General features: G+C 40.3%; 1 protein-coding gene across 4 annotated transcripts in view; it reads left to right on the top strand.

Annotated features, from left to right (window-relative positions):
* Nucleotides 1-20,133, top strand: part of KDM4C (lysine demethylase 4C) — a 398,973-nt gene that overhangs the window by 293,411 nt on the left and 85,429 nt on the right. For all 4 annotated transcript variants that reach the window (XM_081237192.1, XM_081237191.1, XM_081237190.1 and 1 more), the window contains exon 18: nucleotides 16,856-17,041. In XM_081237192.1, the coding sequence (XP_081093318.1) occupies nucleotides 16,856-17,041 (186 nt within the window). The remainder of the gene's footprint in view (nucleotides 1-16,855; nucleotides 17,042-20,133) is intronic.

The following is a 20,133-nucleotide window of genomic DNA, read 5'->3' as shown; positions in this document are numbered from 1 at the left end:
CTCTTTAAGAACTTTCAGTTCTTTATTGCAATTTTCTAGATTTATTAAGCAGAATTAATATTGGCCCAAGATCTACCTGGGATCAGTGAAAAACCATTGATTTAAAAACTATTTGACTTGCAAAATTTGAGTCCATCAAAAAATCAGAAGCAGTCAGTGATTTCTAGCCATCCTTCTGGATCTTTTGATTGTAAAAAATTCCCTCGGAATATGAGATGTGGCTATTACTAGGCAGTATAGAATATTCTGAAGGGTTTGACTTAATGGACTAAATTTGCTACACGTTGCTAGGGGTGCATTGTCTTTCTCTATACTTTCTTTTATGTGAGAAATTTGTTGCCATTTCCTGTGTCTCAACAAGATAAATGAACTAATTTAGAATATTTTCCACGCCTCATCTGTCCACTCCACAAGCTGTCAATGGGCTTGGATTGGGGGTTTGCGTGCCAGCAGTTCTCAGCCGGGAGTACTGTTATAGTGAAAAAAGAATGTCATTTCCATAGCAGCTTGGAACGCCTTTGCAAGTGTGCTTTCACATTCTTGCAGGACTGGGTAAGAAAGTCAATACTTGGTTGAGCTTTCTAGAGCTGATTTGCTTGACTTAAATGAGGTCATTGTTATTTTTTTTTTTTTAATTGAGGAGATGGGAGAACATTTTCAAGAATTGATGAAGGGAAAACAATTTGACATGAGTTAACAACCAAAACAGAAAGAAAAAGAAAAATATTGGAGTTATTAAAATTTCAGATTATAAAAATTAAAGTGGGAAAAAGTTACTATTTTTCTTCAAAATAATGTTTCTAATTTAACATACTTTAAAGTGTTTTGTGGGTTGAATAATTAAAAAAATATCATGGCCTCTTCACAGGTTTATTATTTTTTATAGTCACTGGAATTCATCATATATTCCTCTGTAGCACATTTAAAGGAAAAATCATATGCAGAGCATCATAGTGGCTCTTTAGGGCATTTTTCATCCTCTTTTTCATCTTCATCCTCTTTTTCATCAGGATCGAGTTCTTCCCAGTATTTACTGAGTGGTATTTGTAGAGGAGGCAGAGTGAAAGAAGTGATAAATTGGAAAGAATTTTTACTGTTTCTGAGATCGTACAGACGGGTTCCTCTTGGATTTTCCGAATTTTTTTATACTTAATAATACATTTTAATGAGTCTTTGGGGGAAGTCATAACTTTGCTACATTGCTTATCTCTGCCGCCTGCTCACATGACACAATACTCTTGTGAGGTATAATATTAAAATCATCTCTGGATAAAAGTGGATTTTGGCTTTTAGCCTAACACTGAGCAAATAACCTTTCCATTCCAAGTTAAATGTTCCCATAAGCTCCTTAAAACCAAATTTTCCTTGTTAAAAAGAGTTACCTAATATAATTCCCAAAGGGTAGGGTATGGAAGCTATTTAAATGAGGCTTAAAAAAAAAATCCTTCCCACGTTTTGCTGGCTTGGTCTTTCTTTTGCTAATATTTGATGGGTGTTTCTTTGCTAGGTTTGGAGTGAGAGGTCAGAATTCTCACAAGGGAGTTTGATGGTCCATCACATGGGTTCATTTCCTTAGCTCAAATTGTGGCTTAAAGCAGAATGCAGCTGCCTGTTGCCAGTACGCCTTCACCGGGGAATCACTGCAGAAACTCTATCAGGCCCCATCTTTGTACTTGATTGTGACCCCATTATTGTCCAGAACTCTAAACCTCCAGCTCCCTCATAGCACAAGGCCAGGCTTTCTATGGTTTCCCCAGTAGGTCAGCCCCAAGGTAGATGAAAATTTGATAGATGTGCTTATAACCTCTTTGGAGTTTTCTGTAGGAACTTGACAAGTAGATTCTTTCTACTAAATATTTTAACACACAGCTGTTAAAATGATATTTACCTCTTCTAGGACCATTTTTAACAGTGGCATGTAGTAGTTTCATTTTATTTGAAAACATCATTTGGGGTTTTATAGAAAAAAATAAAATATTTATCTCCACAGCTTGTTATCAGCAGGGAGGTTAGGCATTCTTGGATGGATGGATGGAAGGTTTATTGGTAGAAAGATTCAAGAAGCTATTTTGTGATAAAGGATTTCTTTGCATTTTTCCTCTAGTCAAGTAAATTGCTTGTGGGTTCTTGCTAGGAAAAAATAATCCCTCTGGTGCTGCTTTTAATTTGATCAGTTTTAAAATGTTTTCAGAAGGGTTAAGCTTCCCTTGCGTTAATGTCTGGTGTGGTCAAATGGAGGATGGCTTCGGAAAGGGCTTTTTTATGATGTTCTATTCAACCTTGCCACAGGAGGTTCAGTACAGTGGACCAGTCAAAACAATAACACCATTTTCACTTGACTTTAAGATGTGTGGTGTGTCCCCTTTCCCCGGACAGATAGTTCCTAAGCATATTTTTCTTTGACTGATGTGGTAAGGGTTTATGTTTCCTATGTTATATATCCAATGTGCCCAGCTGTCACTTTCAAAAAATAGGCACATACCACAATATTAACCCACTGTCATAATTTCTCATATATGTCTGCTGATAACTACACTTCACTTGCAAGGGGAAGAATTAACTGTACATCCTGTTTTTGTCCATTAGGTAAAAGTTTGCAAGATAAACTATAATCCTGGTGGGGCATAGGAGCATTTTTATGAGCAAGTGGGCCAAGTTGTGAAAAGACCATCATAAAGCTTAAAACTTGGGGAAAAAACCAAAACCTCCTCTGCTTGGGGGCTCTGTTTTTAATCTGATCCTCTGCTGAGTTCATGAATATTTCAAGGGAACCTGAACAGGTTATTCTTTCTTCCCTGGGGGCTACTGGGTGGTTTTCAATGGAAACATGCAGTTTGTCACTTTCATAGGAATGGTTTTAACACTGTATAAGTCCAAAGTGGAGGTCAGAATTCAATTAAGAGAAATAGGGAAACCCCGTGTGACATTTTGCTAAACTTCACACAAGTCTAGTAATAGAATAGAATAAAACTTCCACCCCAGTAATGTAGATGTTGTTGAGGTTTTTTTTTTCCCCCTAAAAAGCTTAACATCATTAAAAAAAAAAAAGAGTTTTCCCTCTGGAAGAAAGCAGAAATACATGCTCCCTATACTTTAAGAAGGGTCTTTGAATCCAGGTGTTTAGTTTCTTACATTTTGATGAATACTGGATAAATGTATGATTTCAGTGACCCTGCTTTTAAAAAAATAGTTAACTAAACACGGCTATTGCAGAAAAAATGAAAATACTCAAAGTCCTGGATGAAAACCCTGAATCTAGTAAGAAGATTCTTCCCACCCCCCCCCACCCCCACCTCCCACTTCTTAAAAGTAAATCTGAAAAAAACACACTGGTGATAAAGAATTAAGCTGTGGTCATCACACTTGCCATTGAAATGGGAAGCCAGGATTGAAGAATGAGCACACTGGCTCACAGCTGGGAAGACATCAGCAGCGGGGGGGAAAAAAGATCACGTGGTGCTGAGGGAGGCTGAACAGGGGAACTTGGTACAGACTAGTGTGAGAAGAGTTGTTGATGCTTGTCCTGCCGCAGGGCTCAGCCACAGGCTCAGCAAATGGGGCTACGCTGTTCTGTGAAGATTTGTTGAAAAATCACACCCTTTTTGTTCCTCAGTGGTATAATCCCCTTATAACTGGTGCAATCTGATTTTCTGCCTCATTTGTATCCTATGTTCAAGCTCTTGTGCCTTTTGCTGTGGCAACCAGAAAGGAACAGATACATTATCACATTCTACTGTTTTTTTTTTCCTTTTTTTCCTGATCTTTTAAAGGGTACAGTAACAATGGCCATGTTTGCAAAGCCTTTTGTGTTTAGAGAGCACTTTTGTATCCATTACCCCCTTAATTCCCACGGTGATCCTATGAAGCGCAGCTGTAGAAACTGAGGCTCAGGTGCACATGGGAACTCACCCAAGTACCCCGCTCCCTAGTGGGGGAGCTGGAGCTCAAACTGCAGTCTCCCTCAGTACCTCTCCTCTGTCAGGGAGCCGGATGGGTGTGAGTAAGCCTGAAATTTGCTCAGACACCGGCAAGCATTATGAGCCCCAAATCTTAACCTTTAGTACAAAAAAACCTAGAGGTCTTGAACTCTTCTTTCTGTTTCCTCATTTTGCATTCATTTGACCACAGTCATTTGAAGGGGATTCCAAAGAATACTGTTTTTTCTTTATCGTTTACCATTGAAAAGTACCACTTTGGCCTCAAAATTGTAGCACTGAAATTTATATGTATACATACTTAGACAAAAGCAGCTTGTCTCTTACTACCTGAAGCTTGATGGACTCCTGTTCCATGGATCAGCTGAGGGGCTGTCTCATCACACACAGGCATACACATAAGGGGAAGAGGGGTGTGAACTTCAGGATGAACTGGATTATCCTCATCTTTTAAAAAAGTAATGTGGGGCTTCCTTGGTGGCGCAGTGGTTGAGAGTCTGCCTGCCGATGCAGGGGACACGGGTTCGTGCCCCAGTCTGGGAGGTTCCTACGTGCTGCAGAGCGGCTGGGCCCGTGAGCCATGGTTGCTGAGCCTGCGCGTCCGGAGCCTGTGCTCCACAACGGGAGAGGCCACAACAGTGAGAGGCCTGCGTACCGCAAAAAAAAAAAAAAAAAAAAAAAAGTAATGTGAATGATAGAAGACAACCACACTTTAGTTTTACGATTGCCAGTGAGCCATAATAGAAGCAGTAAATGTCTCTTAGAGTTCTTTCACACATCTGCTTTGGTAATTCACTGTTCTGTTTGAACGGATCTCACAGAAGTGGAATTTTTAAATACTGAGAAAATTCCATTGAGAAATAGAGGGAGAATGAAAAGCTCACCATAAAAGCCATGGCAAAAATAAGCAAGATGTGGCCCACATCTGAAAAATGTTTACTTTTAATCTAAATGAACTTTTCAGAGAAGTTAGTGTTCTCACCGTTTTGCTGAAGAGTCAATTGCTGGGCCAGTCTAATACCTGTTTGACGTTGTTTAGCCAATTTTTCATGACAGAAACACATTGTAGGTAATGTGGATATGGCATTGTTATTTTCATGAAGAAAATCTGCATGGTTAGAATTACTTGACTCCTCTGTTGCCACTATACACCTTTTTATGACCTGTTCATGGCTAGTTGCAAAAACAGGGAAACTGAGGGTAGTGCACAGTGTCTTTGGTTCGTTGTGGAAGCAAATCTGCCAGTTCTGATTTTGAAATGTTAGGAAAGAAAAAAAAAAAGCTCTAAAGATACCATGGTTTTTATGCTCTAACCTTTTTTGATTATTATTGTAAAAACAGTAAAACAACAACCTTAAAAAAGAGAAACCTAGGGTTCCAGTAATCTAATCATGATGCTTTCCATTTTTGCTTATTCACTGAAATATTTGTTCTTATGTGGTGATTGTAATCACTGTGTCATTCACAGTGATTTTAGACATTTTTAATTGTTCTGTGTCAGGGATTCTTAAGTTGTTTCATGGACTCTTTTGGCAGTTTTTGGTAAAGGCTCTGGATAGTTCTTCAGAGAAGTATTTTAAAATATTAAAAATAAAATACATAGGATTACAGAGGAGACAATAATATTGAAGGACACTTACTAAAGTGTTTTAAAAATTAGTTTGTGATGTGGTAACGTGTTTTTTTTTTAATCAATGCATTAAATAACAAGATGTGGAAATCTATAGTTACCTAGTGTCTGAATGATTACGAGCGTCAGTGTTTTGAAACTGTGGCTTTGAGGATGAAGAGGAGGGCAGGGTGGTTGAGGAACTTCATGCCTCATGGTCCCTGTTATCTGGGTGAAGGACGAGGCTCAGTAGTTTTTAGAATGTGAGGATTTGGGCTTGGGTTCAAGAGTGGTAAGGTTTGGGAACAGATGGGGCAGCCTTGCTTAGCTCTGACTGTGTCCTGGGGACTGAGAAACCTTTTATAGATGTCATTTCTTTGAACCCTGAGAACAGCTTCATGAGGAGTAATTGCTGTTGTCATCTTTACTTGACCAGTGAATCAGCTAAACTTGGAAAGATTACCCACAAATAGATCATTGAAAAAAATATTGACTATTTACTCATCCTCAGAGGAAGTCCACCTAAATAATCCAGAAGCAATATCCTGGTTAGTAAATCAATGCAAGGCCACAGTGGGGGCAGGGTTAGGGTTCAATCCTAATCCTTTGACCAGAGCCTGTTTTACCGCCTTTTGTCCATTCCCTCAGCTGGGAAAGATGAAAGAACTTCTCGGTGACCCTAAGGGCCACTTGAGATTGAAACCCCACACTTGTCTAATCTAGAAGACAAATCCCCAAACTCACTGTTAGGTGATTTTTCCTCCAGAAGCAGGAGGAGGGATGGGCTCTGGACTGGACAGTGTTCACACAGGGGGCTGTACCCTGACCTGGCTCTTCTCAGGGCCACAGTTTTCCCCACTGGAGAGGGAGAGGGTCTTCCTCTGAAAGGCCACCTGTGACACGTCTGCTAATGTTGACCTAATAGCTTTTCATCACTGCTTCCTCAGTTTTATTTGGAGACATGGTGCTGGGATATTTTAACTTAAGCATAAATTTTCTCAATGTGGTCTGCTGCTGGTATAATTGAAAGACAAGAGGCAAAGAGGTTGCAGCAGGCCACAGAGAGAACCGCTCATGGGTGACAGTTTCTCACAGGAGTCAGATGTATTCAGGGGCCTTGGGGCAGCTTCTGGTGTTTAGAGCAGGAAGTACACCCCAGCATCTGGGTTTGTGTAGTGATCAAAAAAAAATCATGAGATCTCTTTATTTTTCCTTTTCCCAAACATTCAAATAAGTACCATTCACCAAGATAAGTATATGTAGCAGGAGTGTACATAAATGTTCATTTAAACTGTTAAAAAGTGCCTGTGGGAAGTCAGATAAGAGAGGCGGTTGAAACTTGGCTCGTGGGAGCCAGTTCCTTCTCTGCAGATTAGACCTGACCAGTGAGCGCAATTTCAGTAAATATACAGAAAACAGGCATTTCAGAAACATACACTCCTCTCTAAAAAAAAACCTTGAACAAAACAACCCTGCAACCTTTATAGTGTTAGATGTTTGCACTGTCTCAAAACAAATATTGCTAAGGATAATTAATCTTTGTCTTTGATTTATTCTGTTTTTTTGTCAGATATCTTAAGGCCTTCAGGCTTGAGGCCAGAAATAAATAGAAAATGTGTCCTAGTCCTTGATCTGATAATGCCAATAGCAAGTCATATCAGATATTCATAATAAATAAAGATTTTTTTTTTGCCTGTCCTTGGAACAGCAGGAATCTTGTAAGCCAGCCTCCCTAAACTGTGACAAACAGGAAAATTGTGTTTCTTTTTAGATTTAACAGAGAATTAAATGATTAAAATGCTGTTATTTCCAGCATTAATTCAGAGTGATCTATAAAAATTCTTCTAAGTTATAAGTAACCTCACAAATCTGTGTCGAATTTTTTTTGTAAGGTAGAGAGCACATATCAGTGACTAAGCAGGACCTCATTGTATCAGAAAGGACAGAGTGCCTTTTTTTTTTTAAGTACATAATTCAGTAATCCTGGGTTCAATTAAATGCTTTATTAGAGGAGAGTAAGAATTTCTGTTTGATCTCTTGTAAACAATAATTCCAAAAAATGAAATTTCCTCTAGGAAAAAGGTGCTCTTTAATATTAACATAAAAATAAATAAAAGTGCAAATAAAAAGTACTTAAAAAATGTTTATTTTGTGGTTTAGGAGGCTTGCTTTCCCCACCCATCAGCTAGCTGAAAGATGTTTAGTGACAATAAGTACTCAGAATAAGATTTGTTCTAAAGCTCTCTATATGCTATAGTTGTATGCCCCCTTTGCCCTTTAAATCTGAAATAAGCTTGAAATGAAGTATAGAACCCAAACAGGCTGTTAGAGAAGTAGAAATGATAAGTGATTGAATTTTCTCAGCATAGATAACATTGCCTATTTCGTGATTCAGCAAATGCTGCTTTATACTATCAGTGAAGTGCCTCTTTCAACATGAGATTGTGATGTCGCCTTTAATATTTAATTTATTTGCAAATGCTGCTTATATGTCTGGCTTTTCTGCATAGCCCAGGTAGTAATTGCAGAGGGGACGCTGTTTTCTGCTGAGGGGGTGTCAGGAAGAAGGGCAGGAGACGTTCAGGGGCTAGCTTGCTGCCCCCATGACTTCTCACCACTTCTGTGTATTCAGGCCATGTTATTTTGGCTGTTTCTGTGACTAGCCTTTGTGCCTGTGCTGAGCTGGATTCAAAACCAGGTCTGTCTGACTTCCCAGTCCATGCTTCTAATAACTGTGAAATACTGTCCACGTAGGGAAGACAGGAGAGTGTGGTGTTTGGTCAGGGCACTCCCCAGATATTTAGTTTGCACACATGCCAGGTGCCTTCGATAATAAGATGAGTAGAATTTGTCCAACCCTCAAAGAGCAAGAGATGGATGAGCAAAGAGACATGCCTGGGCAACAGGCATTCTTAGCCCAAGGTTGTTGAGATTTTCTGGGCTGCTCTGGAGACTTACTTGGTTGCTGAAGCCACTCAGAAACCTCTTAGCTTTGTTATATCCATCTAGAATGTCCTCCCTCCCTCCCTCCTCATCCCACTGCATGTGGACTGGCTGAAACCTGCTAGTCCTTCAAGGTGAACTCAAAGGCAGCCCGCTCTCGATGGCTTCCCCAGTTCTCTAAAACCCGCTGGACAGCTTCCCTGAGCCACTCGGGGGACCCCGTGTCCCCGCCGCCACTGCAGGCTCAGCCATCATGCAGCACGTCCCCAGCACCCTGCAAGGCAGCATAGGATCTGGTGTAGAAGCATTGCACGTAGCCTCTGAACACCAAGAAGTTAATTACAGGGAACTTCTGACTTTTACTTTATTATGAGTTCCCGGGAGCCAGTCTGTGGAACTGACCCAGAAGTGCCTGGACATGGTAACTCATGGCCCTCAGTTCAGAACAGTGCACAGGTCACCTGCCTGAGCAATCCTGCCACCTGGCCTGAGCCGTCCAAGCAGAATCACACCTCCTTCCTCGTCCTATGTTTGGTGTCCCTCGGTTGGCTGTCATGAAGTTCCTTCTTTGTTGCCCCTCTTTCTCATTTGAAGAGTGGTGAAGATCAGGGGCGCAGATGGGTAACTGCTCAGGTGCACTTCCCGGCTTCACCTTTGTTCTGCTGGTCCATCCCCATCTCCTTCCAAATCTGTAGCACTTCATCTTGCTTATTGTGATGACCGTGGCAACACTTTTGTCACAGCTCTTTTTATTTGCCAAATTAAGCTTCTTGAATAAATGGATGGCATCTTTTTGTGTCTCCTTTTGCATTTTTCGAAATGCCTTTCATATAGAAGATGTTTAATAAATATTGAGATAGCTGAAAAAATGAATTGACACGTTATATATAATAAGGAGAAAATACTTCATGTGGTCAGTGGATATTTATTGAGCACCTACTGTGTGCAGGCAGTGTTCTAGTACTGGTATTAAAAGGTGCTTCCAGAGGATTCCTATTTGGTGATCTTCCTGGTGGTGTTTCTGCTGATCCAAAATTAAAAAAAAAAAAGTGTGACTGGGCTGTTGACATAATGCTTTTCAAGAGTCATTTGTTAATTTGTCAGTTTGTGTATGAACTGCCATGGCCTTTCCAGTTCTAGAATCCTTTTGTGATTCTTGTTTAATATTTCTCAGGGCCAACAAAGCCTCCCTTGCTTGTTTTGAATAAGTGCAGCCTTCTGGCTGATCCCCACCACCTCTGCCCGTTTTTCTGTCTCTGTCTCTTGGCCTGGCTGAGCTCATTCCTCTGCCCTTTCCTCTTTAGCCTGCTGCTTGACTTTTTCTTAGCTTCTCACCTTTTTTGGGGTGAATCTCACTAAACAAAAAGCAATGAGATAAATGGCGTCTGATACATATCATAAATAATGATTTAATTCAACACACTTGACACCGTGAGCCATTTATTTTAATGCTCTGAACTTGAAGAGTAGAAATAACTTTTCTTGATGGGGGTGTGGAGAGACAGAGTGCTCACCATGTTACGAGCTGATGCACAAGTATTCAGAATTGAGTTTTACTGTATCATTTCGTGATGTCTGCCATTTGTAATATCCTTAGACCACTGAGATCAGAACAGTTCTGTCTGGCCCGAGTGGTGTGAGACTGCATATTAATTGCTGCCCCTTACTATAGCAGCCCATACCCTGCAGTGTGAGTTCACCGTGGACCCCTTGGTTTTCAACCTTCCCTTCTCCCTTCCTCCCCAGCCGCTCTTTAGCTCTCTGGGTAAACTGATTTCTCTCGGTATCAATCTACTTCTCTCTCTGTTCCTTCTGAATCTTGCTCTCACATGACAGCTCTCGTATTCTCCTTTTCATTCTGCCTAAGTTGTTTACATGTCTGTTTCCTCCGCTGGACTGTAAGCTCCTTGCTCTAGATCTTAGACTGCAAAACAACAATAAAATCATACTACAAATCATATTAAAAGAAAAAAGAAGGGAAGGGGATGTGGTTTGAACCTGTAACTCCTTCACAGCTCATCATTTCTTGATGCCCTTTGCCAGGCTGTGTGCTCAAGGAATCTAATGATACACAAAGACTCATTGCCAGATACTTCATTAAATCCTCAATCCATTAGGAGCTTTAATGGCCTATGCCATTGGAATAAGTATGGAAATCCAGTCCCCCAAGAAAGTACAGTGATCTATAAATCATACTTGCCTGAGGATTCTCTCAGCCCTTGACACAGAAGAATAGATGAAAAAACATTGTACTTCCTGAATTGCCTTATACTAGAGCCTCTCAGAATAATCCACACCCTTTAACACTTTAACCCTGCAGCCCAGTGGCTCTCAAAGAGTGATCCCTGGATAAACAGCATCAGTATTACTGACAACTTGTCAGAAATGCAAATTCAATAGCCCCAGCCCAGACACACTGAAATTCTGGGGGTGACACCTGCAACCTGTGCTTGAAGCAGGCCTCCCAGTGATTCTGAAGTCCTCTAACATCTCTGGTGTCATAGTTATGTGTGGGGGTTTTTTTCACTGTTGAGGAAACAGGTGAGCAGGTCTATAGCTTGACCAAAATATACTTGCCTGGATTCAGTTTAATTCAACAAACATTGAGCAGCTGTTATGTCCCAGGCATCCTTACTAGAAAACCATAAAGGTGAATGACACCTTAAAGTCACTCTCCAGTGTCATCTGTGTCAGCATTTTCCTGCTCTGCTGTGTTGGTCTCCCTGGACATCAGCCCTCCTCAACTTTGTTCTGAAGCACCTCAAGTGATGGCTCTCTAGGCTGCCTCATTTGACTTCTCAAACCTCCTTTATTTATCGTCTTCCAGAAATTGGTTCCTTATCCCTTTCCCAGTGGGTCACTGGCATCTCAAACAGGAACTGCAGGAAGAATGGCCCTGTCTTTCTGAACTTTCTGTGCTTTTAAGTGCCCAACAGTCTTACTGTTCACACATTCCTTTCAGTCCTCATCCCTCTAGAAATTGGTCACCTCAACCCTCATCTATTTCAAAACTAAAGCAGCTACTGAAGAGGTTCTTTCCCACAGCACACAGACTGTCCAGCCCTGGCCTTGAGTGAGTAGCTCTATTTAAAGGAAAATATAGAATCTCTGTCAACAAAGAATAACAGGAGTGAAAAACACTTAACATTTACCTTCCTCCTAATAGCCACTTCCCTAGTCCAAGTCCTCATCATCCTTTGCCTCAGTATTTCTGTGGCTTCCTAACAGTTTCATTTCCCACCAGTCTGTTCTTTATCCACCTTGCTGCTAGAGTGATCTTACTTAAATACCAATTCCATCATTTCACAGCTCACTATCTTCAAATACGTGCCCATGGCCTATAGCTGGGGTCAGCACACTAGGGCACGTGCTTCTTGTTGTAAATAAAGTTTTATTGGAACACAGCCACACCCATCATTTGTGAATTATCTGTAGCGGCTTTTACACTACAGTTGACCCTTGAGAAACGTGGGTCCATTTATCTGTGGATTTGTTTTTCAATAAATATATTGGAAAATTTTTTGGAGATTCGTGGCAATTTGAAAAACTTGCAGAGGAACCATGTAGTTTAGAAATATGGAAAAAATTAATAAAATGTTAGGTATGTCATGAATGTGTAAACTATATGTAGATACTAGTCTATTTTATCATTTACTACCATAAAATATACACAGATCTATTATAAAAAGTTAAAATTTATCAAAAGTTACACACACAGACCACACATGGTGCCACCCATTACATTAGGCTACCATAGAGCAGTCATATTACTGCTTCTTCATTATTAATGCATGAATCATTAAACCTGTAAATAAATATGAATTTTTTTAATAGTATCTTTTCATTTTTGATGCCTACTGTTAGGAATATATTTAACATCTACAGTTTTTCATATCATATAAGACAATATTGATGTAGGTACTGACAGACAATTCATCTTGTAAACAGATGACATAAACTTAGGTATGGATAAATATAGTACAGTACTGTAGATGTATTATATCTTCTTTGATTTTTTAAATAACATTTTCTTTTCTCTAGTTTACTTTATTGTAAGAATAGCGTGTATAATACATATGACATACAAAATACGTGTTCATCGACTGTTTATGTTATGGGTAAGGCTTCTGGTCAGCAGTAGGCTATTAGTAGTTACGTTTGAGAGAGTCAAAATTTACATGATTTTTGACTGCGCAGGGTTTGGGGTTGGTGCCCCTAAGCCCCACATTGTTCAACTATACAATGTAGAGTTGAGTACTTGCAACTGGCACTGTATGGCTCACAAGCCTAAAATATTTATCTGGCACTTTAAGAAAACTTCTGCTACCCTTGGTCTATAAGATAAAATTTAGTCTGTTTACAGTTAACTTACTGATATGTTTGGGTTTAGTTCTATCAATTTACAACGTGCTTTTTCCTTTGCTCCCACCTGTTCTATGTTTCTGTTTCTTTCCCTTTCATGTCTTTGTTTGAATTTATTATTTTTCCTTTTTCTATTTGTTTTCACACTATTAGTGAATTGGTACTTTTACCCTTTTCCCAGACAATTCAATAACATTTAGAACATTTAAAACTTCACTTTTACTACTTCTTCCTTATATGCTACAATTGTCATCTATTCAAATTCTCTCTCTCTTTTCAAACCCAGAAGACATTACTGTTATTGTTCATACAGTCCATATTCATTTAGATTTATCCACATATTTAGCATTTTGGTTACTCTTTACTTCTTCATTGCATACTTCTGATCCTTGAATGTGAAAAAGAAAAAATAATCTTTATGTTTGCTCTCACATTTGAATGAAAATTAGGCTGGATGTAGACCAAATTTAATTTTCCTCTATAAATTGGAAGACTGTTTCATTGTCTTTTAGCACATTAGAGATCTGACAGTAATCTGATTTTTCTCTTTTATTCTTTGCAAGATTTTGGGATTTTCTCTTTTTATTTGGAAATATAACATGTGTCTAAGATGTGTTTAGGTGATTTAAAAAAAAAATTAACCCTACTTGTTGGGCCTTTTTTCAGGTCTGGAAAATTTCTGTTATTTTCTCTTTTTCTGTTCATCTAGAATGCCTTTTAGAGAGATAATAGAACATCTAGATCTCTTTTCCATACTGCTTAGCATTTGTGTTCCATTTTCCTTCTTTTTTGATCTTTTCTTCTGTGTTCTGTACAGTCTCTGAGCTCCATCTTCCAGTTGCTCATTTGATCTTCAGTGGGATCCATTTCAGAATTCAGCACATCTTAATTTTTTTTTTTTTTTAATTTTAGAACTGGGTGGTTGTTACTGTTTTTGTTTTTCAATTGATGGGATCTGTTTGGGAATCTCTATCATAACACGTGCTGCATCTCTTTTAAACTCGTCTTCTGTTTCCCCTTACCTGATTCCTTAGGCCAGCTATTATTCTATTTATTAATTATAGTATCTCTTGTTCATGGCATTGTTTTCCTTCAAGTGTTCGTGATTTTTAAAGTATATGATTGTATTTTATCTTGGGTGCACTATTTTTTTCCTTAGCCCAAACGAGAATTCACTTGTCTTATTGACAAATGATAGGTCAGGTCACAGGACTCAGATTCAAATCAGATCAGATTACTTCACCTGCTGATGATGAGTGGGGGCAGGTGGGCCATGGGGTTGGCCTGACAGTGGGTCCCTTGTCTTTTAATTATTTGCTTCCACTCTTGACATTGGCCTTGCCAGAACTGCCTCCTCAGAGAAACCTACTAATAGGTTTTTGCTGGGGCTCTCCTCCCTGGAATTAAGTGCTCTCTTTTTTGTTAGTCAGTGCTATTGTGGTTTCATTATTTTTCCTATCTCTATTTATTTAGGGTTTGGGGCTGGTGGGTTTGTAGCAGGGGCTGAGGCCACCATCTTGATTCAGTCAGTCATTACATTTTTTTTTTTTTTTTTTCCGGTACGTGGGCCTCTCACTGTTGTGGCCTCTCCCATTGCGGAGCACAGGCTCCGGACGCGCAGGCTCAGCAGCCATGGCTCACGGGCCCAGCCGCTCCACGGCATGTGGGATCTTCCTGGACCGGGGCACGAACCCGTGTCCCCTGCATCGGCAGGCGGACTCTCAACCACTGCGCCACCAGGGAAGCCCCCATTACATTTCTTTAAAGCCTTCTTCCCTATGTTACCCCCAAGCATACCTCATTGCACTGGTCATTCTAGTTTCATATAGCATTTTGTTTCTATTTTTTTCATAGTACTTAATTCTATTGTAACATTCTAGGAAGTGGCTTATATGTCCTAATCTTTGCCCTATTGAATTAAATTCCGTAGCCCACCAGTATTGGTGTTAAATTGCCATAGTTGCTTTAGCCAGAGTAGAGAACAATTGGTTTAGTAGCAAGCAAGTGAAACTGGGGTTTGGAAGTACTATGTAGACTGTAATACAGCATACGGAATGGCTCCCGTACTAAGTTTTGTGGAGTTCTCTATCTCTGCAAGAACCTATTAGATGTTTAAGCCAAACTTCTCAACTCTGTGAATAAACATCTTCTAAAGCATTGCATTACAGTAGTCTGCAGGTTGACTTTCTAAGGATACTGGTTTTATTTATCCTTAGAAATGGCCACCTCTGGTCTTCCTGGGAAAGGAGGCACTTCCCTTACTAGATTCCAAGGAGTGAGTTATTAGTAGGCTTAAATGTATTCTCTCTGTCTCCTTCCCTCTTTCTGGAGAACTTCTGTTTACTGAGGAAGTTAATGGTAGAAGAGGCTAGGAGTTACCCGTTCATTAATTAGCTAAGTCATAGTACTCTTTCTTACTCATAATCCTATTTAATTGGTAAAATAGGAAACAATTTCTCCTTTCATACATCTGTCAATATCTGAATCTATTCAAACACTGACCTCTTTGTGGTGTGATTAGGCTCTTAAAAGATGATCTGATTATGCCTGGGGTTCCTGATATGAGGTCTTTCTATTATATCTGTCATCATATTTCAAATGGTTGGAATTGACAAAAAGATACTGGTAAACCAAGAATTACCAGGAATGTATTGAAACTGATACCAAGAATTGCCAAAGAGATATCAAGATGTTAAATAATGCTTTTGTTCGTATTGTAATGGGTCTTTTTTTAGTTCTATGGGAAGGTGAATCAAAACGGCATGAAATAAAAGACTGCGAGACTGGTTAGGAGGCTGTTACTACACTGGGCAAGACACCATGGACAGAGATGGTGAAAGTTGGTATAGGTGGGTAGGTGAGATCAGAGTAAGATTAAGGTTCAGAATCTATAAGACTGAAGATGCTGATCAGATGTGAGGGCAAAGAAGAGTTAGAAGTTTTGTCCACATTGATTCTTACAGGTCTGTTGATAAAATATTACAGTCCTCAAAAGGCATTGAGTATAAGTACCTTTTTTGTCCCAGGAAGGAAAATGTACCTATAAAAGGAGAATATTTGCATCATCATTTGATCAGATTGCAGACTTACTTTATCCTTAGGAATGAAAAGTTGAGCTTTTTGATCATTCTGTTTCTTCTGCTTTCTGAACCTGACCCTGTGTTGTTCTACAACTCTTTTTTCCTAACCTTCAGGTATTAGTTCACAAATCTTGCATTTAATGAAGCTGTTTGATTTTTTTTTCCATCTCTCATAACAAATGTACTGATAATGTTTAGGGCTAATTGTATGCAATTTAATTTTCATATTGTGGTAATTATTATTGCAGTTTTTATTTCCATTCTTTCTTCCCCAGGCATAGTCAGCTATAGATATTCAACCAAATTATGCCCTTTGGGGTGATTTTCAATTTTCTCACTTTGGGAGGCATATTTTTGTTTCAGTCATGAAGGGTTCAGATTTGGATTATTAAACACTTGAGCCTGCAGTTTCCACATTGGACCATTTAACACTTTACGTTTCCTTGTAAATGGAAATGTGAGCCCAGCTGTGTGCTCTTTGGGTATTTCTGAAGACCTCGTCTAACTTAGGAGAGCGTGTGCCTGTCTGTCAAACCCATAGTCTATCTCTTGATGTACAGAAAGGCCTGGCATACAGAAGGTAAAAGAGAAGTAGCTTCAGCATTCATGGGTGATTTACAGGAGCACCCGGGGGGCCTCTTCCTCAGCTCTGTGCCTGGAGAAGCATGTGCAAAAGGGCTTGGCTTTCTTTACCACAAGGAGTATTTCAGCATGTGTCTGGTAGTATGTGGCCGTAGCTGTGTGTTTCCTTGAAGGTATGCAGCTTATGTTGTCACAGTCACTCTCACCATCAGGGGCCCTGGAGGTCAGGCCTTGTTGATGTAATCAGTTTTTTTACTCTCTAATAGCTATTATGCTGTGAAGTGTGGAAATTGGCTGAGCTAACTGAGTTTGAATTGATGCTCTTCTTTGTTTTAACCCTCCAGAAATGCATGTTCTGCAGGTACCGGGTTAAGAAGGTCTCTGGAGCCTGCATTCAGTGTTCCTATGGCCGATGCCCGGCCTCATTCCATGTCACGTGTGCTCATGCTGCTGGGGTGCTGATGGAGCCCGACGATTGGCCGTATGTGGTGAACATCACGTGCTTTCGACATAAAGTCAACCCAAATGTGGTAAGGCCTTCTCTACCTTTACCGATGCCAAGACTGCATATGCACACCTCCCAGGGCTAGCATGCTCTACTCTGTAACGTTACTCATTGATGATGTGTCTAGACTGTGAGTTTCTTGAGGGCAGGTATTATACATTATTATTTATTAGTATTTGCCCAAGACCCATCAGTGTCTGGCACATGCTAGATGCAATAAATATTTATTGAGTTGAATGAATGAGTGAGCAGATGAATGGATAAAACTCTTTATGCCTGTTCTGGTTTGGGGTTTGTCTACAGGGCTGCTGAGTATGCTTGTACAGGTTGTGTCCTGCACATCTCTGGGATGAGGGGGAGAGCATTTCTGGGAAGAGACTGATGTGGAAGCGTCTCCTGAGATCCTGCAGTATTTAATCCAGTCACCTGTACACTCTGGCCTTAGGGGTTTATTTAATCCCTTCTAGAGAAAAGGAAGAGCAGCAACACAGTAAAGGGAGGGAGAGGGTGAGCACAAATGTTTGGGGACTTGCTGTCTGGGATGGGATAAGTTCGGGGCAGCATAGAGGCCCCGGGAGGAGTGAGGACAAGTTCAGAAAAGCAGAAACGCAGAAGAGAAGTTCAGAGGGCAGCGTTTTCTGCCTTTTCCATTTCACTCAGGACTGAACCTATTTCTTGGAAAAGAGTGTTTGCAACTAACTAACAAGTGAATTTAACTGTAATTCAGTTTACCTGTCCTTGGTGAGTGGAGTCTTTCCTCTGTTTCAAAGGCTTAGAATCATTAAGACAGTATAGAGGTAGTTGCTGTGCCTTTGTTAGCTTTCTTGTTCACCATCGTTTTTGGCTGCCAGTGAGGACTCTAAAGCATCCCATTGACCCTCAGCTTTACTAACGTGCTGCCCCTTGTTATCCCTGGGAAGCTTGGCCACAGATTATTTGCAGACTAACATGCTTGTCCCATGTCTCTAATCACCTCCTGTGAGCTGCCTGCCAAGTCGTCGGTATGGGCTTGGGGAGCCATGACGCATACACAACAGATCTCTTGGCTTTTTAATGATTCTGGCAACTTCCATTGGTGTCTTGAGAGACGCTTGATGTTTGTGGGTTGGAACTCTGTGGATGCATGAGAATGTGCAAATGTAGAAAATGACATCACCAGCTGTCACATCTATTTTAAAGTCATTTTCCATACTTTTCCATTGTTTTAGGTCTCAAGTTACATATTCATTCGTGCTTTTTCCTTAGTTTCTTGAGTTGATGGGCTCTTGCTAAGAACAGTATATGTACTCAGCAGAAAACACACTTTAGCAGCTTAAAAAAATTACACTAGGGCTTCCCTGGTGGCGCAGTGGTTGAGAGTCCGCCTGCCGAAGCAGGGGACACGGGTTTGTGCCCCGGTCCGGGAGGATCCCACATGCCACGGAGCGGCTGGGCCCGTGAGCCACGGCCGCTGAGCCTGCGCGTCCGGAGCCTGTGCTCCGCAACAGGAGAGGCCACAACAGTGAGAGGCCCGCGTATCACAAAAAAAAAAAAAAAAAAAAAATTACACTAATAACACATTGCATTACGTGGCGCTTTGCCATTTACAGTGAAGTCACTAGCATTACCTCATTAGATGACACATGTGAATACATTTTAAGATGTGAACCAGGTCATGGCCTCTGGAGTCAGAGTTGTTGGTGTTCACACTTAGATTCTGCCAGTAACACATGTGCAGCTTTGTGCAAGTTCTTCTCTCTGAGTCTCAGCTTCCTTGTCTACAATGGCATGCCTACCTCACCATGTGGTTTTCAATCCACCAGACACTGTAAGCCCTCAGAAAATGAAAGTTGTACTACTGCTTTCTCTTTTTGCTACTTCTGCTGCTGTTGCTGCTACAATCCTACGTGAACTGGGCCACATGAATAATATTATCCCTGCTTCAAGGGTAAGAAGCTCAAGTTCAGAGAGGTTCAGTTTTTTGCCCAAATAGATTCAGTTAATGAGTGACAGGTGCTGGAATATAAATGTCTTTTCAGCCCCTACTCTACTATTTGTTGAATTCCAAACCCCAAACCTCCAGTGGTGCTAGAGGTGTTCATCTAAAGCTTTGCTTGGGATCACACATTCCCTTTTTAATATTCCAGAGCTCTGTGGTTACTGATGATTATATTGAGGTTGCTATTAAAGAGATCCAGGTGTTCAATCAGGACCTCATTCCTCTTAACTCTGATGTGTGGCTCAGTCAGGTCTATGTTACTAATGTGTTTCATAAATGATGATGAAAAGGAAAATATTTGACTTTGAGGTGATTTAGAAACTACTCTCCCCTACAGATTACTTTAAGCTTGGTATACTTTGTAAAGGGTAGGGAAAAGATCATATAACTTACATTACATGTGGCAGGTTTTCCTTATGAGGAAAACATTTTAGTGATCGTAAATTGCGTTTGCAAAGCTCTCCAGGGGGAAGCACTATGAACACTGGATTTCTAAAATACATTCCTGATAGCTAATACTTATCCATTATTCTTTAATTAGACTTCAAGTATAGATTCCTCCCCAAAATGTTTGACAACTAACTAGAGGGAATTCATAGAATCTGGCAACTTTGGTTAAGAGCATTGTAATTACCCTTACTGTGTTAAGTGTCCTTTCCTTTTTCAAGCATAAAAAAATTGAACTTCACTCAAGTATCTCTCTTTGTGTAAACTGTGAGTGCCAGGGGACACACTCCCAAGAGTCGGAAGTATAGTTTGTCTATTTTCTTTTTTTTTTTTTTTTTTTTTTAATTTTTTAATTAGTTTCTGCTTTATAACAAAGTGAATCAGTCATACATATACATCTGTTCCCACATCCCTTCCCTCATGCATCTCCCTCCCTCCCACCCTCCCCATCCCACCCCTCCAGGCGGTCACAAAGCACCAAGCTGATCTCCCTGTGCTCTGTGGCTGCTTCCCACTATCTATCTACCTTACGTTTGGTAGTGTATATATGTCCATGCCTCTCTTTCGCTTTGTCACAGCTTACCCTTCCCCCTCCCCATATCCTCAAGTCCATTCTCAAGTAGGTCTGTGTCTTTATTCCCGTTTTGCCCCTAGGTCCTTCATGACTTTTTTTTTTTTTTTAAATTCCGTAT

Source organism: Mesoplodon bidens (assembly GCF_964165515.1).
Source record: "Mesoplodon bidens genome assembly, chromosome: 6".
NCBI lineage: Eukaryota > Metazoa > Chordata > Mammalia > Artiodactyla > Ziphiidae > Mesoplodon > Mesoplodon bidens.
This window is presented reverse-complemented; position numbering and strand designations above follow the sequence as displayed.